The 27,647-nt window shown below is 45.9% G+C and overlaps 1 protein-coding gene across 10 annotated transcripts in view; it reads left to right on the top strand.

Moving 5' to 3' along the window:
* dnmt3ab (DNA (cytosine-5-)-methyltransferase 3 alpha b) overlaps nt 1-27,647 on the top strand; it is a 608,585-nt gene that overhangs the window by 338,956 nt on the left and 241,982 nt on the right. For all 10 annotated transcript variants that reach the window (XM_060854172.1, XM_060854193.1, XM_060854182.1 and 7 more), the window contains one exon: nt 745-891. In XM_060854172.1, coding sequence (XP_060710155.1) covers nt 745-891 — 147 coding nt within the window. The remainder of the gene's footprint in view (nt 1-744; nt 892-27,647) is intronic.

Below are 27,647 nucleotides of genomic sequence, written 5' to 3'. Positions count from 1 at the left end.
GCTCCACTTTCCTCCCACAATTCAAAGATGTGCAGGCTAGGGTGGATTGGCAATGCTTCATTGTCCATAGTGTCCAGGGATGTACAGGGTAGGTGCACTAGTCTTGGGAAATGTGGAGTTATGGAGGTTACAGGGTTAGCGTGGCCATGCTTTTCTGAGGGTTTGTGCAGAGTTGATAGGCCAACTCGTCTCAAACTGCACTGGAAGGATTCTAACAAAATATGTTTAATTGATAAGCCACAGGCTACCTTTCACTAGGTATATTTAAGAGTCAATTTGTGTGTGAATAAGAAGCTTCAGAATTTAACCAGGAGGAATAGATGTTAAATTCACTAAAATGTAAATACAACATGTTCTGGGTTTAATTGACCAAATGAAACTGCAAAACTGTCCCCTCCGTGTGCATAGATGTATTTTTCTTTAATTTCAAAGAGATTTAACTTTGTTTTCAGTTTTGTCTGCCAGTGTTCAGTAAAACCTAAAACACTCCACATTTAATCAAACGTTTGAACCAAAACTGGTTGGATAACCCTTTCCAGACCAGCTCAATACTCTGGAGAATTGTCCCTGACCAGCTGTAATTTGGATCAAACTTTCACCTCCATCTCCAGCAGCTTAGCTGTTGGTAGCATTTAGAGTAACTCATTCTCGCTCAGTATTGTTAACTTGGGTCTTGAAGTTAGAAGTAAATAACTGGTGTATAATAGATTAATGTTGTGAACAATATGTGTTCTTTTTGACCAGGGAACGAGGGGCCGGCGTCGTGGCCAATCGGGATGGGAAAGTAGTCTGCGTCAGAGACCAATGCAGCGAATAACGTTCCAGGCCGGTGATCCCTATTACATCAGCAAAAGGAAGAGAGATGAGTGGCTGGCAAAATGGAAGAAGGAGGTCAGTCAATGTTATGAAAACAACTGGGCTTATATAAAGAGAAGAACAAGATCCTCATTCATTTAAAAGTGGGGTTAACATTCAAATAAAGGATGAAAATGGCAGTTTGAAACTTGCACTAAGTTTAAGATAAACCCATTATAAGTTGACAGTGTTCATATCTCATGTGCTTGAATATCAAATAACAGGTAACCAGGCATTACAAAGCAATGACACAATCAAGCCAGTTCAGATACATCAGGCATCCTCTTGAATAAAAGATGCTGTATCTTTTAATCACCTTCTTCCAACTCCTGTTGACAAGTTTATGTCCAATTTTGAATTAATTGACTGTGGGCATTTTTGGTGTTTGTGCAGAGTTTTTGTGTATCCTAATGTGATGGAAAAGGTTGATGTCAGTGAGTCCTGTTTACAACGAACATTCAGGATCTGTAATTGAGGGTACATTGATCCCACGATAGAGGGTTACTACAATGTTCTTAGCTAAAAGATATCAAGTTATTCATGTGGTTGCCACTATTGTATGATAGTGTAATGCATTCTGGTGTAAGCCTAGTTGAAGTCCAACATTAATCGAAAACGTGGAGTTTTTTTAATAATACTCGTTACTAGCAGATTTTCTTTGCTCAAAGATGACATTAGCACTTTGGAGATGAACATTAGGTGTAGTTTCCCCATACCTCTTTAGATGTTTCTTATTAATGTAACAAGAAAATGGAGGGGGAAAGGCAGAGCAGGAGGACACATGGCCGTGTAATCTGTATTTTATACCTCCATGGTTTAGCCCTTTGCACCTTGCCCTCACTGTTTTGTAAACATGACTTGAATCTAATCAACAGAATATAAATCTGTGAATTGCTCTGACTTAGTCCTGTAATGGCTGCACAGATTATTGCTTTTTAATTTGTTACAATTCTAGATCTTTTATTTACCAGTTTGAAACTAAGAGACAAAGGAAGCACAAGGATCGAGGCCTTGTTTTCATTGTCCTGGTTTTCAGGTGGACAGAATATGGGAACTAGCTGTGAACTGTGACTAAAGTTCGAATTCGAAACCAAAGCCAGAGATCCTGCAACTTCTTAAAGTAGCTAGCCGCGGGACACTGGCTATTTAAATAAGGAATGGTAACAAAAGAGCAGAAAAGATTGTAAACTGTTCTGATTTCATTGCACCATGAGAATATAGCACGTACAAGGCCCTTTGGCCCATCGAACCTACTCCACCATTCAATAAGGTCATGGCTGATCTGGTTCCGCAAATCTTCAACATTTGTTGAGACGTTTTCTTGGGGGTTGTTATGTACTTGGTATTTAACGTGATGTCATGTTGCAGTGAACTCAGTGTACTCTGGAACTCGGGAGAGTCCTGATGGATAAAGGCTGGTTAGATTAGAATATCCTTTTAATATCACATGTACTGCATTGTGGAAATACAGTGAAAGTATTAACAATGTCTAACTCTTATGGCACTATCTTAGGTACAAGCACCTCGGTACAAGACTTGGATACAACAGAGGAATATAAGTAGTTGCATTACTTTACAGAGTTTAGAACTGATTTAGAAATAAGACACCATTAAAGGATTGACATTACAGTAAGGTAGGGCATTTCAAATAGACATTACAGTGTAGCAGCTCAGTGTAGGGCCTCTGCCTATGGTCTGACCCTCCTGCCCACACCAGACTCCAGTCTAACAGCCATCCCCATTCCACTCGAAGCCTCCAGGTCATTCCAAATTGGCACTCAGCTGCTCCAAGGTAAGTTCCAGGACTGCCTCCCCTTCTCTAGTCTCCGCCTGGGACTTGCTACCCTCACGCTGCTCCGGGATTCACCGCGCCAGGACTCACTGCTCCGGGATTCACCGCGCCAGGACTCACTGCTCCGGGATTCACCGCGCCAGGACTCACTGCTCCGGGATTCACCGCGCCAGGACTCACTGCTCCGGGATTCACCGCGCCAGGACTCACCGCTCCAGGTCTCACTGCTCCGGGATTCACCGCGCCAGGACTCACTGCTCCGGGATTCACCGCGCCAGGACTCACTGCTCCGGGATTCACCGCGCCAGGACTCACTGCTCCGGGACTCACTGCTCCAGGACTCACTGCTCCAGGACTCACTGCTCCGGGTCTCACTGCTCCGGGACTCACTGCTCCGGGACTCACTGCTCCGGGACTCACTGCTCCGGGTCTCACTGCTCCGGGTCTCACTGCTCCGGGACTCACTGCTCCGGGACTCGCTGCTCCGGGACTCACTGCTCCGGGACTCACTGCTCCAGGACTCACTGCTCCGGGACTCGCTGCTCCGGGACTCACTGCTCCGGGACTCCCTGCTCCGGGACTCGCTGCTCCGGGACTCACCGCTCCAGGACTCACCGCTCCGGGACTCACTGCTCCGGGACTCGCTGCTCCGGGACTCACTGCTCCGGGACTCACTGCTCCGGGACTCGCTGCTCCGGGTCTCACTGCTCCAGGACTCGCTGCTCCAGGACTCACCGCTCCAGGATTCGCTGCTCCGGGACTCACTGCTCCAGGACTCACTGCTCCGGGACTCACTGCTCCGGGACTCACTGCTCCAGGACTCACTGCTCCGGGACTCGCTGCTCCGGGTCTCACTGCTCCAGGACTCACTGCTCCAGGATTCGCTGCTCCGGGACTCACTGCTCCGGGTCTCACTGCTCCAGGACTCACTGCTCCGGGACTCGCTGCTCCAGGACTCACTGCTCCGGGACTCGCTGCTCCGGGACTCGCTGCTCCAGGACTCACTGCTCCGGGACTCGCTGCTCCGGGTCTCACTGCTCCGGGATTCACTGCTCCGGGACTCACTGCTCCGGGTCTCACTGCTCCGGGATTCACTGCTCCAGGACTCGCTGCTCCGGGACTCGCTGCTCCGGGACTCACTGCTCCGGGTCTCACTGCTCCGGGACTCGCTGCTCCAGGTCTCACTGCTCCGGGTCTCACTGCTCCGGGACTCACTGCTCCGGGACTCACTGCTTCAGGACTCACTGCTCCGGGACTCACTGCTCCAGGACTCACTGCTCCGGGACTCACTGTTCCGAGACTCACTGCTCCGGGACTCACTGCTCCGGGACTCGCTGCTCCGGGACTCACTGCTCCGGGACTCACTGCTCCGGGACTCACTGCTCCAGGACTCACTGCTCCGGGACTCACTGTTCCGAGACTCACTGCTCCGGGACTCACTGCTCCGGGACTCACTGCTCCAGGACTCACTGCTCCAGGACTCACTGCTCCGGGACTCACTGTTCCGAGACTCACTGCTCCGGGACTCACTGCTCCGGGACTCACTGCTCCGGGACTCACTGCTCCGGGACTCACTGCTCCAGGATTCGCTGCTCCGGGACTCACTGCTCCAGGACTCACTGCTCCGGGACTCGCTGCTCCGGGACTCACTGCTCCAGGACTCACCGCTCCAGGATTCGCTGCTCCGGGACTCACTGCTCCAGGACTCACTGCTCCGGGATTCGCTGCTCCGGGTCTCACTGCTCCAGGACTCGCTGCTCCAGGACTCACCGCTCCAGGATTCGCTGCTCCGGGACTCACTGCTCTGGGACTCACTGCTCCGGGACTCACTGCTCCGGGTCTCACTGCTCCAGGACTCACTGCTCCGGGACTCACTGCTCCGGGACTCACTGTTCCGAGACTCACTGCTCCGGGACTCACTGCTCCGGGACTCCCTGCTCCGGGACTCACTGCTCCAGGACTCGCTGCTCCAGGACTCACTGCTCCGGGTCTCACTGCTCCAGGACTCACTGCTCCGAGACTCACTGCTCCGGGACTCACTGCTCCAGGACTCACTGCTCCGAGACTCACTGCTCCGGGTCTCACTGCTCCAGGACTTGCTGGTCCGGGTCTCACTGCTCCGGGACTCACTGCTCCGGGTCTCACTGCTCCGGGACTCACTGCTCCGGGACTCACTGCTCCGGGACTCCCTGCTCCGGGACTCACCGCTCCAGGACTCGCTGCTCCAGGACTCACCGCTCCAGGATTCGCTGCTCCGGGACTCACTGCTCCAGGACTCACTGCTCCGGGATTCGCTGCTCCGGGTCTCACTGCTCCAGGACTCGCTGCTCCAGGACTCACCGCTCCAGGATTCGCTGCTCCGGGACTCACTGCTCTGGGACTCACTGCTCCGGGACTCGCTGCTCCAGGACTCACTGCTCCAGGACTCACTGCTCCGGGACTCGCTGCTCCGGGACTCACTGCTCCAGGACTCACTGCTCCAGGACTCACTGCTCCGGGACTCACTGCTCCGGGACTCACTGCTCCGGGACTCACTGCTCCGGGTCTCACTGCTCCAGGACTCACTGCTCCAGGACTCGCTGGTCCGGGACTCGCTGCTCCGGGACTCACTGCTCCAGGACTCGCTGGTCCGGGACTCACTGCTCCGGGTCTCACTGCTCCGGGACTCACTGCTCCGGGACTCACTGCTCCGGGACTCACTGCTCCGGGATTCACCGCTCCGGGACTCACTGCTCCAGGACTCGCTGGTCCGGGACTCGCTGGTCCGGGACTCACTGCTCCGGGACTCACTGCTCCAGGACTCACTGCTCCAGGACTCACTGCTCCGGGATTCACTGCTCCGGGTCTCACTGCTCCGGGATTCACTGCTCCGGGACTCGCTGCTCCGGGACTCGCTGCTCCGGGACTCGCTGGTCCGGGACTCACTGCTCCGGGACTCACTGCTCCGGGACTCACTGCTCCGGGTCTCACTGCTCCGGGACTCACTGCTCCAGGACTCACTGCTCCGGGTCTCGCTGCTCCGGGACTCACTGCTCCAGGACTTGCTGGTCCGGGTCTCACTGCTCCGGGACTCACTGCTCCGGGACTCACTGCTCCGGGACTCACTGCTCCGGGTCTCACTGCTCCGGGTCTCACTGCTCCAGGACTTGCTGGTCCGGGTCTCACTGCTCCGGGACTCACTGCTCCGGGACTCACTGCTCCGGGTCTCACTGCTCCGGGACTCACTGCTCCGGGACTCGCTGCTCCGGGACTCACTGCTCCGGGACTCACTGCTTTGGGTTTCACTGCTTCAGGACTCACTGCTCTGGGACTCGCTGGTCCGGGACTCGCTGGTCCGGGTCTCGCTGCTCCAGGACTCACTGCTCCGGGACTCGCTGCTCCGGGACTCCCTGCTCCGGGACTCACTGCTCCAGGACTCACTGCTCCGGGACTCGCTGCTCCGGGACTCACTGCTCCAGGACTCACTGCTCCGGGACTCACTGCTCCGGGACTCACTGCTCCGGGTCTCGCTGCTCCGGGACTCGCTGCTCCGGGACTCGCTGCTCCAGGACTCACTGCTCCGGGACTCACTGCTCCGGGTCTCACTGCTCCAGGACTCACTGCTCCAGGACTCACTGCTCCAGGACTCACTGGTCCGAGACTCACTGCTCCAGGACTCACTGCTCCAGGACTCACTGGTCCGAGCAGTGCGGGGTTGTGGGACTATGAGGTTGGAGGCGGTAGATGGGAGATCTCCTGAGGTGATGAGGTTATGGATGGTCTGGGAGATGATGGTTTGGTGGTGGGAGGTGGGGTCATAGTCAAGGGGGCAGTAGGAGGAGGTGTCCGCGAGCTGCCATTTAGCCTCAGCAATGTAAAGATCCGTGCGCCAAACTACCACCGCGCCTCTCTTGTTGTTCTATCTCCTGCCCAAATTCCATAAACCTGACGACCCCAGCCGACCCATCGACTCAGCCTGCTCCTGCTCCCCCGAACTCATCTCTGCATACCTCGACACAGTCCTGTCCCCCTTAGTCCAAGAACTCCCCACCTACGTTCGGGACACCACCCATGCCCTCCACCTCCTCCATGATTTTTGCTTCCCCGGTCCCCAACGCCTTATTTTCACGATGGACATCCAGTCCCTATACACCTCCTCCATCCCCCATCATGAAGGCCTCAAAGCCCTCCGCTTCTTCCTTTCCTGCCGAACCAACCAGTACCCTTCCACTGACACCCTCCTTCAACTGACTGAACTGGTCCTCACTCTGAACAACTTCTCTTTCCAATCCTCCCACTTCCTCCAAACCAAAGGAGTTGCCATGGGCACCCGCATGGGCCCCAGCTATGCCTGTCTCTTCGTAGGATATGTGGAACAGTCCATCTTCCGCAGCTACACTGGCACCACCCCCCACCTTTTCCTCCGCTACATCGATGACTGTATCGGCGCTGCCTCATGCTCCCACGAGGAGGTTGAACAGTTCATCAACTTTACTAACACCTTCCACCCAACCTCAAATTTACCTGGACCGTCTCAGACTTCTCCCTTCCCTTCCTAGACCTCTCCATTTCGATCTCAGACGACTGACTCCACACGGACATTTACTACAAACCGACCGACTCCCACAGCTACCTAGATTACACCTCCTCCCAATCCGCCCCCTGTAAAAATGCCATCCCATATTCCCAATTCCTTTGCCTCCGCCGCATCTGCTCTCAGGAGAACCAATTCCAATACCGAACCATCCAGATGGCCTCCTTCTTCAAAGACCGCAAATTCCCCAGATGCTCTCCGCCGCATTTCCTCCACATCCCGCTCCTCCGCCCTTGAACCCCGCCCCTCCAATCTTCACCAGGACAGAACCCCACTGGTCCTCACCTACCACCCCACCAACCTCCAGATACATCGTATCATCCTTCGTCATTTCCACCAACTCCAAACAGACCCCACCATAAGGATATGTTTCCCTCCCCTCCCCTATCAGCGTTCCAGAAAGACCACTCCCTCCGTGACTCCCTCGACAGGTCCACACCCCTCACCAACCCAACCTCCACTCCTGGCACCTTCCCCTGCAACCACAAGAAATGCAAAAAATTGCGCCCACACCTCCCCCCTTACTTCCTTCCAAGGCCCCAAGGGATCCTTCCATATCCGCCACAAATTCACCTGCACTTCCACACACATCATTACTGCATCCACTGCACCAGATGTGGCCTCCTCTATATTGGGGAGACAGGCCGCCTACTTGCGGAACGTTTCAGAGAACACCGCTGGGACACCCGGACCAACCAACCCAACCGCCCCGTGGCTCAACACTTTAACTCCCCCTCCCACTCCACCGAGGACATGCAGGTCCTTGGCCTCCTCCATCGTCAGACCATGGCAACACGCGCCGCATCTTCTGCTTAGGAACGCTCCAACCACAAGGGATGAGTGCAGATTTCTCCATCTTCCTCATTTCCCCTCCCCCCACCTTATCTCATTCCCAACCCTCGGACTCAGCACCGCCTTCTTGACCTGCAATCTTCTTCCCGACCTCTTCACCCCCACCCCCTCTCCGGTCTATCACCCTCACCTTAACCTCCTTCCACCTATCGCATTCCCAACACCCGTCCCCCAAGTCCGTCCTCCCTACCTTTAATCTTAACCTGCTTGGCACACCCTCCTCATTCCTGAAGAAGGGCTTATGCCCGAAACGTCAATTCTCCTGTTCCTTGGATGCTGCCTGACCTGCTGCGCTTTTCCAGCAACACATTTTTCAGCTCTGATCTCCAGCATTTGCAGTCCTCACTTTCTTCTCTACAATAAAATAAGGCAAGTCTTTGACATATTGACAATTCTTAATTGGACTTTGAGCTCAACACTTGAGAACATGACTAGGGCACTAACAAAGCAAAAGTAAAACTATAGGGTTTTTTTCCACAAAGCAAGTGACTAAGAGGTTAACAAATTGGACAGAAAGGTGAAAGGTGCAATTCAACACAAAGAAATGAGAAATGTTAAACTTTGGACAGTGAATCTTAACTGGTCATGTCATAATGGAGGGGAAGATTAGAGAAGGCGTTGCGATGCAGATAGACAGATCTTCAAAGCTCGAAGTACAGGTAGGAAACATTACATAATGATACCGGGGATTCGAGATTTGTCAATACAGCAGCCAGGAAGAGCTGGTGGAATTTCAGAGTGAGGAAGGCAAAGTTGCAAAGATGTTCCCTTTTTTGAAAGTTATTAAAGCCATTGAAAGAGCAAGGCAACAATTTCCTGCAGAAATATAAGGTAAGAACAAAGAGCTAGGAGCAGGAGGAGGCCATTCAGCCCACTACAATCTCATCTCGGCCTCAACTCCACTTTCCTGCCTACTCTCCATAACTCTTCAACACAATACTTATTAAAAATCTGTCAATCTTCTCCTTAAATTTACTAAATGTCCCAGCATCCACCACACTCCGGGGCAGTGAGTGCCACAGCTTCATAACCCTTCACAGGAAGTAATTCCTCTGTATCTTGATTTCAATCTGCTATCCCTCATCCTGTAATTTTAATCTCTCACTTGGGATAGCCCCATATGAGGAAGTATCCTTTCTGTGCTGAAAATGTTTTGCTGGAAAAGCAAGAAGGGCTCATGTCCGAAACGTCGATTCTCCTTCTCCTTGGATGCTGCCTGACCTGCTGCGCTTTTCCAGCAACACATTTTCAGCTCTGATCTCCAACATCTGCAGTCCTCACTTTCTCCTAGTATCCTTTCTGTGTTTACTCTGTCAATCCCCTTTAGCATCATATCCCTCAATTAGGTTCTCTCTCAACCTTGTAAACTCCAGACAGTAAAGGGCTAAATTGCTCAATCTCTCTTCATCAGACAAACCTCTTGTCGCTGGAATCAATCTGATGAACCTCTTCTGAACTGCCTGAAAAAAACGACATCCCTCCTCAAGTAAGGGAACCAAAATGTTTCCACAATACTCCAGGGGTGGTCTGACTAATGCATTGTATCATTTCAGCGAATCACTTCTTTACTCTATTCCTTTATTGTGTACTCCAAATTCAGAGTGGATTGTAATTGGGGTATCTCAGACAGGAGGAGATTGGAAGATAACATTTCAGGGCAGGAGCCATAACTGCCACAGAATCACTATAGGACAGCTGAATAAACTGGATGCTCCTTTCACTGGAAAACTAGATTGTAGAGTGAGTCACAGCATGAAACAGTTAAGTAGCATAGTTTCAGTTGTTTCCATTGTTGAAGATAATGTTTTGCATTATATTAATCGAATGCTGAGTGTAGAAGCTGGTTTTCATTAGTTCCCGTTGCTACTAGACTATCCATTGCTAAATTAAGTTTAATGTGGGAAATAGGCATTGCTGTAGATCCGTGATCATCCATATCTAGTGAAATTTTTCCTGTTTTAATTTATCAGAAAGAAGAGTCAGAATCTTTCATCAGTTTCTCTTCTATCTTTATTCACATCTTCTCTGATCTCATTTTAATTTTGAGATTCACCTCCAAATTCTTTGATCCTGTTCCCCTTAAACCAATGGCCATTAAAAGACGACTGTTCCTCTTCCAGCATTGAACCCTGGCCTTTCAAAGCAGGAGCTATCTCTTTCTGCGTTAAAAATAGTCAGTATTGATCCATTACCTTTGTAAACTAACATTCATTTCTTTGTAAAGTTCTTGAATATGTTGTCTCCCTTTCTGTTACTCTTTCCTGTAACTGTTGTGTCTGAATCTCTCTAACCTGGTTTACATCCCTACTATAACACAAAAACAACACTGGCCAAAATCAGAAATGATGCCCACAGGGACCATGTGGCACTGTCCTTCTCCTCTTACTTGGCTTCTGAAACCTCACTGCACCCTTTGGTATCATTTGCCAAATCATTCCATCCTCATCCAATGCCTTTCCTTTCTCATCCAGTTCCCTGGGAGTTGATACCAGCTGTCTGCCCTCCATTGACATTCTAATATGTCCAATTATATCTCACAAATATTTGTCTTGAATTAAATTTGGATTAATTGAACAATTTGACCTTGATATCCTCCACTTCCTCACCTTGGCCATGTCATTCACAGACATGGACATGAATACAGCAGCAAAACTGCTGTGGATGCTAGAAATCTGAAATAGGAACAGAAAATGCTGCAAATACTCAGCCAAATCTGGCAGCATCTGTGGAGAGAGAGAAACAGAATTCAGCTTAATGACGTTAATCAGAAGTGAGGGCTTTTCTCAAATATGAATAAAACTCTGCCTCAACACTCAAGACTTTCATATGATTACACTGCCTTTTAACATCAGGACCAGAATTTTCCCAACGGAGGTGGATAGTGAGAATTTGCCTCAGTCGTGCTAAAAGAGGTTATTGTCATCACTTGGTCTGGAGTGGGGCCTTCCAAAGAAGGTATTGACAGAGGTGGAGAGAGAAGCAGGCTAATTCCCAAGTTAAAAGGCCTGTCTCCATTGACAGAAATATCAACCCAGTCCTTCAGATCAGTCTTCAACTGCGTGCAATCTCATCCCTAAGCCCGGATACCCTCAACCCCAACCTTTCAATTCCCAACCCCCTTAATCCCTTCACCTGGGTTTTTGTTTTAAATTTAGTGAGCAAAATTAGGGCGCATGGTATTGGGGGCAAAGTACTAACTTGGATTGAAAATTGGTTGGCTGACAGGAAACAAAGAGCAGTGATAAACGGCTCCCTTTCGGAATGGCAGGTGGTGACCAGTGGGGTACCGCAGGGATCAGTGCTGGGACCGCAGCTTTTTACAATATATATTAATGATATAGAAGATGGTATTAGTAATAACATTAGCAAATTTGTTGATGATACTAAGCTGGGTGGCAGGGTGAAATGTGAGGAGGATGTTAGTAGATTACAGGGTGACCTGGACAGGTTAGGTGAGTGGACAGATGCATGGCAGATGCAGTTTAATGTGGATAAATGTATGGTCATCCACTCTGGTGGCAAGAACAGGAAGGCAGATTACTACCTAAATGGAGTCAAGTTAGGTAAAGGAGCAGTACAAAGTGATCTGGGTGTTCTTGTACACCAGTCAGTGAAGGCAAGCATGCAGGTACAGCAGGTAGTGAAGAAAGCTAATAGCATGCTGGCCTTCATAACAAGAGGGATTGAGTATAGAAGCAAAGAGGTTCTTCTGCAGCTGTACGGGCCCTGGTGAGACCGCACCTGGAATATTGTGTGCAGTTCTGGTCTCCAAATATGAGAAAAGACATTCTGGCTATTGAGGGAGTGCAGCGTAGGTTCACAAGGTCAATTCCTGGAATGGCGGGACTATCTTATGTTAAAAGATTGGAGCAACTGGACTTGTATACCCTTGAGTTTAGAAGACTGAGAGGGGCTCTGATTGAGACGTATAAGATTATTAAAGGATTGGACACTCTGGAGGCAGGAAACATGTTTCCGCTGATGGATGAGTCCCAAACCAGAGGGCACAGCTTAAAAATACGGGGTAGACCATTTAGGACAGAGATGAGGAGAAACTTCTTCACCCAGAGACTGGTGGGTGTGTGGAATGCTCTGCCCCAGAGGGCAGTGGAGCCCAGTCTCTGGCTTCATTTAAGAAAGTGTTGGATAGAGGTCTCAAGGATAGTGGAATCAAGGGTTATGGAGATAAGGCAGGAACAGGATACTGATTGAGGATGATCAGCCATGATCATATTGAATAGTGGTGCAGGCTCGAAGGGCAGAATGGCCTACTCCTGCACCTATTGTCTATTGTCAATTTAAACCTCACCACGTTTATTAAGCTTTTAGTCACTATCCTACTGCAACATTAATTACAATAAGAATAAACTGTAGCCTTGGCATGTGTGACTATGCCTCTGTGAAATACTTTGCAATGCCTCTTTTGGTTAAAAATGTTACATTAATGGCAGCTATTGTTGAGCCCAGATAAAAAAAACTTGGAGAGTTTTCACAAAAATTATCAACTTGGCGAACTGCCCTTGCTGCACTTTAGAATGCAGACCAACATAATACATAATGGATAGAAATGTGTTGGTAAGCAAATGAAGGAAGGTCAGCAATGTGGAGAGGAGGGCTGCAACGCCAGAGGAATATGGTAACTAGGTTCACCCACCAGGACCCTCATCCCGGGATGGGTAAGCCTCTGTGTAAATGATGGTTATAAAAGCAGGGAACTCTGCAGGTCCAGCAGTAACCGTGAAGAGAGAAACAGAGTTAAAGTTTTTGAGTCTGACGTGATTATTCTTCAGAACCCAGCTGGGACAATGCTGCTGAGAGCCTCCTGCAGTTCCTGTTTCATTTCAGACTTCCAGCACCTGCAGTAGTTTGCTTTTATTGAGGCAAATGATGGTGATCTTCCAGTGGACATGGGTGGTGTCTTCTTTCTGAGCAGGAGTCCTCTGGTGGCAGTGACTGATCCCCATAGCATTCACACCCCCGTTCTCAGTAAGACACTGCTCACCTCCCACTTTTACTCTGCCAGTTTGAGACTGGCACCCCCCCCCCCATCTACCTATCTTCAAGGACACAGGACGAAAAGTGCTCATCTCCCCTGGCATTGCTGACACTGCCACTTTGATTGACATGGCAGCTCCTGTAGTCAGTGCCATCCTTAACAGGACTGCTTCTAGCAAAATCCAGCCCCATCTCTAACCAGTTGTGAGATTGGGCCAGCCTTCCAGCTCAGTTTACTGCATCCTCCACAGAATTCTATCCATTGGCCTTTTCAGTTCAAGTGTACAATTCATTTACTCAATGAAAAATTGACCATTGGATAAGTAGCCACATTTTATGTTATTGACACTCCAAAAATATCTATCAGAAGTTGTTCCAGTTACAAACACATCTTTGTCTAACACTTGGGGTAATTCTTGATGAGCAGTGAAGAAACCTACATGATCAATTTGAGATTCCAGTCTGCAAATATATCTTTCAGTGTGACCTCAGCTAGTGAAAAGTAACACTCCACATCCATTTTGGACCCTGCCCCTTTGATATACTTACTGTCCACAGTAACTTACGGCATTATCAACACTTCTTATCTTACTCTGCTTACAGATGTTTGTCATAAAACTGGATAATTAGAATTTCCTTTGAAAGGTCATCATGACCCTAAGTATCCTAGAGGGTGAATTAGTGTCACCGAGTATTATTGAAGTAATGATTTCTGTCCAACGAAAAGAGACAGCTCATTTCAGAACTGCAGGTAGCTTTTTCATGTTTGTGAAGACTAGGCTAACTCCATTAACCTTTTTGAGGGGTTCAAATGATGTGCTGTCACTGCATCATATCCCAAGGCAGGAGGAAGTGATGTCCAAATAACATTAACTCAAAAGCAGTTCTCAATGGCATTTGAAACTCAATTTTACTTAAAATACATTGACAAGATAGTAAGAGCTTTCATCTTGACATTGCTTCTGAATTTTATCCTCCTTAATCAAACCAATTGAAATTGTGTCAATTAACATCTTCAAAGAACCTGAACAAATATATATTTATATATACTATTGAGAATTAAAAGGTCAGGTGTAGGTAGGATTGATTGAACGGTCTGTGAAACAGAAGACTCCCTTAGGTGCTGAGATCATAAATATGTCATCCCAGGGAAGGCAACAAGTGCAGAGGTAGGGCCGGCTTGATTATCTGCAGCTGGACTTGACATTGCTTTGGAAAAGTGCAAGAAACTTTGCAAAATATTTCACTGGGAGATTAAGTCAACTGTGTTAAATTGATAAAAGAGCAGGTTTGTGTGATTGATGAAAGCTGATGACATGATAGCCTGAAGTAACCATTCTTATTCCTGAATAAAAATGCAATACGATGGATACGGGAAATCTGAATTGAAGCAGCAAGTGCTGGAAACATTCAATCAGTCTGGCAGCATCTATGTAGAGAAAAACAATTTTTAATTCCTGTTCTTGTTTCCTATATGCTGAAAGGCGACAGTTATTGCAATGCATGCTGAATCATAAGTGCAAAGGCTCTGAAATGTGACAGATGAATTCTGTCGTGTGATATGATGTGGTAAGGCCGTAATACACGTGCCTCTGAGAAAGGCAATTCATACTGACTGAAATTAATCAGTGTCATGCCGGGAGAAGGACAATAGCCAATCCTTACCCTGTTTTTGCCTGACATTCACTGTCATGTATATTCCAGTCTGGGTCACTGGGACCAATCCAGATGATGCTGTCTCCTTCCTCATAGGTCTGCAAATCTGTTTTAAAAGGTGGGTTTTGGATAATTATTGTGCCTGCTACCCTTCCAAAATTGTAACCATAGGGAAGTGGCAAAAGTTAATTAATTTTGAATTATGCTCTGAAAGCAGGATCAATCAAAACTGTCTCTTTAATATGGGAACAATATCCACTCAATCCTGTTATACTGCTGTCATACAGGAGGTCATGATTCGATAAACCATGTCTGTAGAGATTGGATAATTATTAAACTCTGAAAGGACAATCTTGTTCTTTTTCCTGAGGAATTCAGAGGTGTGTCTGATATTCATTGAAATGCTTTATAGTGAATGGCTACGGATCTGTGGTTGTATTCAGTTGAACAAATCTTCCTCTACACCATTGTGCGTCTTTCTAATAAATCCTGAATATTAATTGTCTTTGTTGTATTCTCAAGAAATATCTGATATACTTTCACCTGTCCCCATCTAAAAACAATGATTGAAATACACAATGAGGAAGAGGTCTCAAAACAAGAGATGACTCAGAAAGATTTCTGTAACAGAACTTATAGATTAAATTATTAAATCTGTTTTAAAATCACCTAAAATGTGATTTCCCGTAAAGAGTATTTTGGTTTCCTGAGTGAGATTCAGATTGAGCTCTAAGTAAGTGGTGACAGAATTAACTAAAAGTAGCAGAACAGAAACTGGAGTGATGCTGCGCACTGAAGTTTAATTGGAAGAGGGATGAAGCAACTATTCAAGTTCTGACCTCTGCAGAACTGCCTCATACAAAAGAGTGATAACATTTAAAGCCCCACCTTGTGCACATTGGCTAGGATTCTCATCATGGAGGTGAGAATTAGATACCAGGGATTTCTGTGGCATTGTAATCTGACCTCTTTGTGAATGATTGTGGTGGACTTCCACTAGCAGAGGTGTGGTGACCTAGGGTCAAGCCTGTGACCAGAGGTGGAGACAAAGTTGGGCTGAATCTGAGACTGCAAGGTGGAAAGGCCTACTTCCATTCACAGGAGGGTACATCAACTCAGATCAGGAGATTTGTTTAAAGCTCTGCTCATCCTCGTGCCTTCATTCATTCCTTTATCACTTTACAGTCTCTTTACCTGTATGCTCTTTTACCCTTATCCCCTTCATCCTCTCTCCACTCTCCCTGCAACCTTCACATCCAGCATCCACTTTATAGGCAGAAATTATGAAACCAAAAGTAGCATTTGGAAGTCTTTGAAAAGCTCATAAATCTGTCAGAATAAACAAACACCACTTGAAAAGGCATTTGAAAAACATTATCATGTTCGCTCATGAATCTTTCAAAATCACCAAACCTGCAGTCTCCTGAAAATGCTATATTAAAAAAAAGAATTGCAGTCTAAAATACATTAATGGTTTGTATTACAGCCAAAACATCAAACCTACATTTTCCAGCACAGCTGTGTAAACAGTCCCTACAGAACAAAATTTATTAGTGCTTTTGAAGACAGCTAAATGCCAAAGACTTCAAATAGCCAAACAGATGGCTAAGATGCTATTTGAAGGATGAATAAATGCAATGGGAAAAACTTAAACTGCTAGATATTGGTTAGATTGCTTACAGTGTGGAATCAGGCCCTTCGGCCCAACAAGTCCACACCAACCGTCTGAAGAGCAACCCACCCAGACCCATTGCCCTACATTTACCCCTTCACCTAACACTACGGGCAATTTAGCATGACCAATTCAGCTAACCTGCACATTTTTGGACTGTGGGAGGAAACCAGAGCACCCAGAGGAAACCCACGCAGACACGGGGAGAATGTGCAAACTCCACACAGCCAGTTGCCTGAGGTGAGAATTGAACCCACGTCTCTGGCGCTGTGAGGCAGCAGTACTAACCACTGTGCCACCGTGATCTCACATTGAACAAATCTTTCAATATTTTACAATTCAGAAAAACATTTTATCCCGTGTGCTTATCTGCTCCAAAGGAGTTGATGACTTTTCTACACCTGAAGAGCTGTTCTTCCATTTTACAACTTCCCATTTGTCAGAATTCACAGTCCGGCAATCACATTATTTCCTGGTCACTTACTTTTTCCAATCACAGTGCTGTCAATATTCTAGCAAAAGGATATACTATGGGCTATGACATTTCACAATGAACTGTAAAGGGCATGCCATTTTACTCACAATTTGGACTCTTCCCACCCCCAGTCCAAGGTTCACGTCACTCCTGACCAGATGTGTTTACAAAGGTTTGCAAAATGGAGACTCTTTGATGAAAATTGAAGAAGCTTTTCCAGAATGATGCTGGCAACTTCTGAATGAGCGGTTCCAGCCTACTTCCTCTTTTTTAGTGAACATTGCTGGAAAAGTAGATACAACATATACGGCCATTATATTTTTTATCTCCTGCCCACCTTCTAGCACCGCAAATTGGGTCCTCCAAATCTGGTCCATGAATTTGGATGACTTCTTTGAACCAAGTTAAAAATCACAAGTTAATAGTCCAACAGGTTTAATTGGAAGCACTAGCTTTCGGAGCGCTGCTCCTTCATCAGGTGGTTGTGGAGGATACAATTGTAAGACAGAATTTATAACAAAAGTTTACAGTGTGATGTAACTGAAATGATACATTGAAAAATGCCTTGATTGTTTGTTAAGTCTCTCATCTGTTAGAATGACCATGATAGCTTCACTTTGTTCATATGTAAATCACAAACATTTTTTAAAAGTTATATTCTCAGGTTAACTTTAACAATTGGTGTCAGCCCAGATAATGTGTTTACACCAATTGTTACAGTTAACCTGAGAATATAAGTTTTAAAAAAGGTTTTTGATTTACATGTGAACAAAATGGTCGTTCTAACAGATGAGAGACTGAACAAACAATCAAGGTATTTTTCAATGTATCATTTCAGTTACATCACACTGTAAACTTTTGCTATAAATTCTGTCTTACAATTGTGTCCTCCACAACCACCTGATGAAGGAGCAGCGCTCCGAAAGCTAGTGCTTCCAATTAAACCTGTTGGACTATAACCTGGTGTTGTGTGATTTTTAAATGTGACAAAGCAGTCTTACACAATTTGTGTGCAGGATGAATAGGAAATATCTGCAGCTATATCATTAAACACATTAATAAAGATTGCTAATACTATCCTGTAAACCACAGAGAAAATGGAGTCAGCCCTCCTCAATAATATTAACGGAGATTTGAGTAACTGCTGTTTGCATACTACATAATAATTACATAGTTACTACTTGAACTTCAGTGAATGTTTTCTCATTCTTTTATGTGAAGTGAGCCTTGAGTTTATCTGCTGCAAATATAAATCCTCCAAGACCTGTTTTTTTTGTGGTGGAAGTCAGAAAGGACTGGAGTAGAGGAGCTGAAAACCGAGGTTTGAATTTCCACTTACATATTCCATTTTCCGCCAGCTTATACCTGACCTGCCCAGTTTCGGGAATGTGAGTTGAAAGAGTTACTGGAATTAAAACCAAGATTATGCCATCACTGTTTTTGGCAACAAATACATGGCACGTCGACCTCGCAATGGAAAATTCAAACAGCAATTAATCTCAAAGTCCAAGATTGTTACCGAAGGAAATCATTCTCTGCCTCAACCTGGGCCCCTATTTCTTAGCAACAAGACACTGCTTCACAGTTTGAACATACATGATGGGTGTGTGCCAGCTATGAACATGATTGTCATTGTCAATCCTTCTAAACATGTTTGAAAATCAAGTTGAACCATTCTGGGCTAGGACAATTTCTCTGCGTTTCGATTAGGTCATAGCTGATTAAAAGTCAGTCTCAGCCTTGAAATATGCTAAGCAACCCAGCCTCAACAGCCCGCAGTGGTAAAGAATTCCATAGATTCACTACCCTCTGAGAGAAATTAATACTTCTTACCTCTGTCCTAAATGGGTGACCCCCTTTCTCTGAGCTTGTACCCTGTGGCTCTAGACTCTCCCCCAAGGGGAAAGAACCTCCCTGCATGTCAAGCTGCTTAGAGTCACTTTATGTTTCAATAAAGTCTGTGCTCATGAGTACAAGCCCAACCTACTCAACCTCTTCTCTTGAGAATGTCTGTCCAGACCCAGAATCAACCCAGTGGACCTTCCTCGGGACTGCCTCCATTACCAGTACAGGTTTCCACAGAAACGGGGACTAAAACTGTTCACAGTATTCCGACTGTGGCCTGATATAGACCTCACTATTTGTATTTCCATTCCCTTTGCAATAAAGGTCAACAGTCCACTTGGCTTTGCTGTTACCCTCTGAACTTGCAGTTTGTTTTGACAAGAAACCCCCAAATTCCCATTCTGCAGCTTTCACCAATCATTCCTAATTTGAATAAAATTCAGCTTTTTTTGTATTCTTCATGCCAAATTGCATAACTTCACATTTCCAACATCATATTCCATCTATCAAGTTTCTGTCCATTCACATAAGCTGTCTGTAACCCCTCTATGCACTCTTTTCATGACTTGCATTTTCAGTTATTTTTGTGTCATCTCCAAAGTTGGTGATAGTACCTTCACTTCCCTCATCCATGTCAATATGCCTTGAAAATAATTGTGGCTCCAGCACTGACCCCAGCGGTCCTGAAAATGTCCCATTTATCCCAACTCTCCGTCACCTGTTAGCTAGCTAATCAACTATCCATGTTAACATGTAACTCCCAGTATCATGGATTCTTATTAAGGAGCCATATGAGTGGTACTTTATCAAAGACCCTTTAGAAATATATTACATCTCCTGGTTCCCCTTTATCTAAATTGCTTCTTACCTCCTCAAAGAATTCTAATAAATGCTTTTGTCATGATTTTCTCTTCATGAAGCCGTGCTGATTCTGCTTGATGATACTATGTATTTCTAAAGGCTCTGCTATGACAGTGGACTCTAGCATTTTCCCAGTGACAGATGTTAAGTTTAGTGGTATATAGTTATTTTTTTTTGTCTCCCTCCCTTTTGGAATAAAGTTGTTACATTGGCAGTTTTCCCATTTGCTGGGATTTTCCCTGAATCTAAGGATTCTTGAAGTATTACTATGTGTGTAACGGCTCATTCTGGAGTTACTGCTTTCTTGCAATGGGCTGCCTTTGGAGATCAGAACACAGGGCAGAGAAAATGATCACCTGGAGATCAGATTGTGGAAGTAGCAGGCATTTGGAATTGATTAATTAGATTGTGGTGCAAGGAGTCACCTGAGGTAAGATTAGGTCAGTTAAAACAATATTCACTGGAGTTTAGAAGAATATGGGAGGGACAATCTCAGAGAAAACTGTAAACTTCCAATATGACTGGACAGGTTAGATGCAGGAAGGATAGTCATGAACTGGGGTGTGCAGAACGAGGGATCATAGTTTAAGGATAATGGTTAAGGATAACGTTTTAGACCTGAGGTGAGGAGAAATGTCTTCACCCAGAGAGTGGGAGCCTGTGGAATTCATGACCATAGAAAGTTCTCGAGGTCAAAACATTATATTTCCAGAAGGAAGTAGATGTGGGATCATGGGATATGGGGGAGGGTGGGATTAGGGAACTGAGCTCGATGATCAACCAGGATCATACTGAATGGTGCAGCAGGCTCAAAGAATCGAATGGCCTCCTCCCACACCTCTCCCCTATGTCTCTATATCAACCTAACCTATAGGGGTCTGGAGATCATTGGAGGGAGGCAGCTCCCACATTAGACCAGTTGGAGCAGGGTTAGTGGGGAAACTGTACTGATGTTCCTGTCCCCTGAGCAGTGTTGATACCTAGCTACCCACTGTAGCTGGCAGTTCTCAGGTCCCTTTCATTGTTGGTATTTCCAATCTTCATGGAAACTCACCCCACAGCCATCAAATTGCAGTGGTTGCTAAAAACAACAGAGGGAGGATGGTGAGTGGTAATCTTGCTGAATGAGCAAACCAGATACATAGAACATAGAACATAGAACATAGAAGGATACAGCGCAGTACAGGCCCTTCGGCCCTCGATGTTGCGCCGACCGAGTCCTACCTAACCTATACTAGCCCAATAACTTCCAAATGCCTATCCAATGCCCGCTTAAATGAACATAAAGAAGGAGAGTTCACCACTGATACGGGCAGGGCATTCCATGAACTCACAACCCGCTGTGTGAAGAATCTACCCCTAACATCTGTCCTATACCTACCACCCCTTAATTTAAAGCTATGTCCCCTAGTAACACCTGACTCCATCATCGGTAAAAGGTTCTTAGTATCTACCCTATCTAAACCCCTAATCATCTTATACACTTCTATCAGATCTCCCCTAAACCTTCTCTTCTCCAATGAGAACAGCCCCAAGTGCCTCAGCCTTTCCTCATAAGATTTTCCTACCATTCCAGGCAACATCCTGGTAAACCTCCTCTGCACTCGTTCTAAAGCTTCCACATCCTTCCTATAGTATGGCGACCAAAACTGCACACAATACTCCAGATGAGGCCTCACCAGAGTCTTATACAACTGCAACATGACCTCAGGACTCCGGAACTCAATTCCTCTGCCAATAAAGCCCAGTACACCATATGCCTTCCTCACAGCACTATTTACCTGGGTGGCAACTTTCAGAGATCTGTGTACATAGACACCAAGATCCCTCTGCTCATCCACACTACCAAGTAGCCTACCATTAGCCCAGTAATCCATCATCTTGTTATTCCTACCAAAGTGAACGACTTCGCACTTAGCTACATTGAATTCCATTTGCCACATTTCCGCCCAGCTCTGCAACTTATCTATATCCCGCTGTAACCTACCACTTCCTTCCTCACTATCCACAACTCCACCGACTTTTGTGTCATCCGCAAACTTGCTTACCCAGCTTTCAAGTCCTTCCTCTAGATCATTTATAAAGATAACAAAAAGCAATGGTCCCAAAACAGATCCTTGTGGTACACCGCTAGTAACTGCGCTCCAAGATGAACATAATCCATCAACTACTACCCTCTGTCTCCTTCCAGCCAGCCAATTCCTAATCCAAACCTCTAATGTATCCTCAATGCCATACCTCCGAAGTTTTAGCATTAGCCTACCATGGGGAACCTTATCGAACGCCTTACTAAAATCCATATACACAACATCTACTGCTTTACCCTCATCCACTTCCTTAGTCACCTTCTCAAAGAACTCAACAAGGTTTGTGAGGCACGACCTGCCCTTCACAAAACCATGCTGGCTATCCCTGATCACATTATTCCTACCCAGATGTTCATAAATCTTATCCCTTACCATTCTCTCTAAGACTTTGCCCACCACTGAAGTCAGACTCACTGGTCTATAGTTACTAGGGCTATCCCTACTCCCTTTCTTGAACAATGGGACCACATTCGCTATCCTCCAGTCCTCTGGTACTATTCCCGTTGACAATGACGACATAAAAATCCAGGCCAATGGCTCTGCTATCTCCTCCCTAGCTTCCCATAGGATCCTGGAGTAAATGCCATCAGGCCCAGGAGACTTATCTATATTCATCCTTTCCAATATTCCCAAAACCTCTTCCCTGCATATTTCCAGGGCATCCATTCTAATTATTTGTGATTCCATATTCACATCAGCAACAGTGTCCTGTTCCTGAGTGAATACTGATGAAAAGTACTGATTTAATGTCTCTCCAATCTCCTCCGCCTCCACACACAACTTCCCACTACTATCCTTGACTGGACCGATACCTACCCTAGTCATCCTTTTATTCTTGACATACCTATAGAAAGCCTTTGGGTTTTCCCTAATCCTACCAGCTAAAGACTTTTCATGTCCCCTTCTCGCTTCTCTTAGCTCCCTCTTTAGCTCCTTCCTGGCTACCTTATAATTCTCAATCGCCCCTACTGAACCTTCACGCCTCATCTTTACATATGCCGCCTTCTTCCCTTTCACAAGGGACTCCAATTCCTTACTAAACCACGGCTGCCTCACAAGGCCCTTTACACCATGCCTGACTGGTACATACCTATCGAGGACACGCAGTAGCTGCTCCTTGAACAATCCCCACATCTCATTAGTGTTCTTCTCTTGAAGCCTGTTTTTCCAATCCACACAACCTAAGTCATGCCTCACTGCATCATAATTTCCCTGCCCCCAGCTATAGCTCTTGCCCTGCGGCGCACGATTATCCCTCTCCATCACTAAAATAAAAGTCACCGAGTTGTGGTCACTGTCCCCGAAGTGCTCACCTACCTCCAAGTCTAACACCTGGCCTGGTTCATTACCTAGAACCAAATCCAATATAGCCTCCCCTCTTGTTGGCCTGTCGACATATTGTGTCAGGAAACCCTCCTGCACACATTGTACAAACACCGACCCATCTAATGAACTCGAGCTATAGCTCTCCCAGTCAATATCTGGGAAGTTAAAGTCCCCCATAACAACCACCCTGCTACCTTCACTCTTTTCCTGAATCATCCTTGCAATATTATCCTCTACTTCTCTAGGACTATTAGGAGGCCTGTAGAAAACACCTAACAGGGTGACCTCACCTTTCCTATTTCTAACCTCAGCCCAAACTACCTCAGATGGCAAGTCCTCTTCCATCGTCCATTCCACTGCTGTGATACTGTCTTTGACAAGTAATGCCACGCCTCCCCCTTTTTTACCCCCATGTCTGATCCTACTAAAACATTTGAACCCTGGAACGTGCAACAGCCATTGTTGTCCCTGTTCTACCCACGTCTCTGTAATGGCCACAACATCGAAGTCCCAGGTACCAACCCACGCTGCAAGTTCACCTACCTTATTCCTTATACTTCTGGCATTGAAGTATACACACTTCAATCCACCTTTCTGGTTACAGGCACCCTCCTTAGAGATCGCTGCATTATTCCTAACCTCCCTACACTCAAGGTCCTGTACCCTAAAGCTACAGTCCTGGTTCCCATGCCCCCGCGGAGTTAGTTTAATACCTAGGCCAACGTTCTACATTTAATGTAGCTGGTGGAAGTTGAGTTCAGTTAACAGCTCCGCAATGTGAAGCTGTCACTGACTTTTGTAAAAACAACATGCAGTTTGCTCATGTCCTTTCAAGATTGAAATCTGCTTTCCAGAGCTGGTCTGACCTCCATGAAACTCTAATTCCAACTATCTCCAGGAAGTCACTCAGTTCAGCATTTGCTGGCCTTGCCATATCCATGTCCCATGAAAAAGTTATTTTAAAAATCTGTGGCTGTTCAACCTCATCAATGTGTTATAGTTACTCACCTCGAGAAAAGATAACTCTCCTGATCCCTACCAGAGGAGACTTTTAAACCTGAGTTGATCATATTTGCACCCATGTTCTGTTATAGCCAGACAGCCCCTGCCCCTTTCAGATATATCAAGGAAATAGTCCAAACCCTAACTTTTTCTTATTTAAAGGCAACTGTAAGGTGCTATGTTCCAGACGTAATTTGATTGGTTATACTATTTAAGCAAAACACAGTTTATTCTTATACTACAGTTAAAAAATAAACAAAAAAGAAAAATTGATCTAACTTTAACTCTATTGGAGTAATAGATTAGTTAACTACTAAACAGCAACTGTTCCAATACAGTAACACGCCATAAACATACCCTTAGCAAAGGCAAATTTAGTATATTAGATTTCCTCACATGCAGTCTCCTCCAGTCCAGGAGGAAAGAACATCAAGAGAGAATCCTAGTAAAGAGAGAGGTACGGCAGCTTCCACAGCAAATGTCAAAACCCCACCAACTGCTAGAAGCTAAACTAAAGCCCTGGTTCTGTGGGAGCCTGACTCCACCCATTCAGGCTGCTTTTATTGATTCAATTTTTTTAAAAATCCAAGGCGTCACATGCTGTTCACTATTAACTTGGAACAGACCACTTGAGACCTCTGCCTCAACCTTTCTTCATTTAAAAATGGACATAAAGATACCTCTTAAAGCCATAGTATGCCACAGATTCCATTTTAATGCAACTCAATCCACCACAGTCATGTTATGTCCGGCAGACTAAACCTCCCACCCTTGTACCTGAGAAATACGCCATTGCATTAACAAGTGTGATTCATGTTTACATCTCTCAAAAAATGCCTGGGATGCTGTCCCATAGAATTAACTGTGACTTGTATTTTTAAACATTTTCTTATACTATTATCATATGAGAAATTCTGGTCTCAGTTATGTATTCAATGTCACAACAGCAGGAGATAGGTTCAGGTCTGACTGTAAAACATATGGTTTCCAGTTTTGAGCAAAACCTTGGTTACAGGGCCCCCTAGTGGCCCTACATTACTGTGTTTTTACTTGTTAACAAATGTCAACACAGCATACAACAGCAGAAAATTTTGGAAGCCTGATTCCCCTTCACCGCAACATTTTAAGTGTTGAAGTTGTATCTTTAGTAAAGAAGATATGAAAATCCTGGAGCAAAAACTGAAAAAGCCAGAGAAACTCAGCAGGTCTGGCAGCATCTGTGGAAAGGAAGCAGAGTGCGCATTTGGTCAGGGATGAAGAGACATTGGGCCCAAAATATTAACTACTTTCTCTCTGCAGATGCTGCCAGACCTGCTGAATTTCTCCATCAATTTCAGTTTTTGTTTCATTTTTCCAGCAGCCGCAGAGTTTGGTTTCGTTTATCTGAAAATCCTGCCTTGCCACAGTATATGAGGTGTGAGACTTTGGATCACAAGTCAGCAACATATTTGGAGTGTCATCGTGTATCACAACAAGTGCGCATTGTTTATGGTTTATCGTGACTGCGTGATGTGAGATTCAGGAGACAATGTGTGTGTTTGTGAGCCTGAATGTGTTGTCCTGATACTGAACATAGAACATAGAAGAATACAGCACAGTACAGGCCCTTTGGCCCTCGATGTTGCACTGACTTGTGGAACTAAATCTGAAGCCCATCAAACCTACACTATTCCATAATCATTCATTTGTCCATCTAATGACCATTTAAATGCCCTGGAAGTTGGCAGGTCTATTACTGTTGTAGGCAGTGCGTTCCACACCCCTATTACTCTCTGAGTAAAAAAAACTACCTTTGACATCTGTCCTATATCTATCACCCCTCAATTTCAAGCTATGTCCCCTCGTGCTCACTGTCCCCATCCGCGGAAAAAACGCTCTCACTGCCCAACCTATCTAACCCTCTGATTATCTTATATGTCTCAATTAAGTCACCTTTCAACCTTCTCTCTAATGAAAACAGCCTCAAGTCCCTCAGCTTTTCCTCATAAGACCTACTCTCTATACCAGGGAACCTCCTAGTAAATCCTCTCTGAACCCTTTCCAAAGCTTCCACATCCTTCCTATAATGTGGTGGCCAGAACTGTACACAATACTCCAAATGTGGCCACACCAGAGTTTTGTCCAGCTGTAACATGACCTCATGGCTCCGAAACTCAATCCCGCCACCAATAAAAGCTAACACACTGTATGCCTTCTAAACAGCCCTGTCAACCTGGGTGGCAGCTTTCAGGGATCTATGTACCTGGACACCGAGATCTCTCTGCTCATCTGCACTACAAAGAATCTTACCATTAGCCCACTACTCTGCATTCCTGTTACTCCTTCCAAAGTGAATCACCTCACACTTTTCTGCATTAAACTCCATTTACCACCTCTCAGCCCAGCTCTGCAGCTTTTCTATGTCCCTCTGTAAGCTACAACATCCTTTGTCACTATCTACAACTCCACCAACCTTAGTGTCATCCACAAATTTACTAACCCATCCTTCTACGTCCTTATCCAGGCATAAATGACAAACAGTGGACCCAAAACAGAGCCTTGTGGTACACCACTAGTAACTGAACTCCAGGATAAATATTTCCCATCAATCACCACCCTCTGTCTTCTTTCAGCTAGCCAATTAGTGGGCGGCACGGTGGCACAGTGGTTAGCACTGCTGCCTCACAGCGCCTGAGATCCGGGTTCAATTCCCGACTCAGGCGACTGACTGTGTGGAGTTTGCACGTTCTCCCCGTGTCTGCGTGGGTTTCCTCCGGGTGCTCCGGTTTCCTCCCACAGTCCAAAGATGTGCAGGTTAGGTGAATTGGCCATGCTAAATTGCCCGTAGTGTTAGGTAAGGGGTAAATGTAGGGGTATGGGTGGGTTGCGCTTCGGCGGGTCGGTGTGGACTTGTTGGGCCGAAGGGCCTGTTTCCACACTGTAAGTAATCTAATTTCTAATCTAAACCACTAAATCACCCTCAATTCCATGCCTCCATATTTTGTGCAATAGCCTACCATGGGGAACCTTATCAAACACCTTACTGAAATCCATTTCCACCACACCAACCACTTTACCCTCATCTACCTGTTTGGTCACCTTCTCAAATACCTCAATAAGGTTTGTAAGGCATGATCTACCCTTCACAAAACCATGTTGACTACCTCTAATCAAATTATTCCTTTCTAGGTGATTATAAAACCTATATCTCATAATCCTTTTCAACACTTCACCCACAACCAAAGTAAGTCTCACTGGTCTATTATTACCAGAGTTGTCTCTACTCCTCTTCTTGAACAAGGGGACAGCATTTGCTATCCTCCAGTCTTCTGGCACTTTTCTGGTAGACAATGATGATATAAAGATCAAAACCAAAGGCTTGGCAATCTCCTCCATGGTTTCCCAGAGAATCCTAGGAGATAAATCCCAATTGGCCCAGGAAATTTATCTATTTTTACACTTTCCAGAATTGCTAACATTTCCTCTTTATGCACCCCATTCCCATCTAGTCTAGTAGCCTGTATCTCAGTATTCTCATCGAAAACATTGTCTTTTTCTAGTGTGAATACTAAGGAAAAATAATCATTTCGCACTTCCCTTATCTCCTTTGACTCCAGACACAACTTCCAAGTACAAGTTTGATAGGCCCTAATCTTACTGTAGTCATTCTTTTATTC

The sequence above is a fragment of the Hemiscyllium ocellatum genome, chromosome 3, assembly GCF_020745735.1.
Source record: "Hemiscyllium ocellatum isolate sHemOce1 chromosome 3, sHemOce1.pat.X.cur, whole genome shotgun sequence".
In the NCBI taxonomy this organism is placed as follows: Eukaryota; Metazoa; Chordata; class Chondrichthyes; order Orectolobiformes; family Hemiscylliidae; genus Hemiscyllium; species Hemiscyllium ocellatum.
Note: the sequence above shows the minus strand (reverse complement) of the source record. Positions and strands in the feature narration are given on the sequence as shown.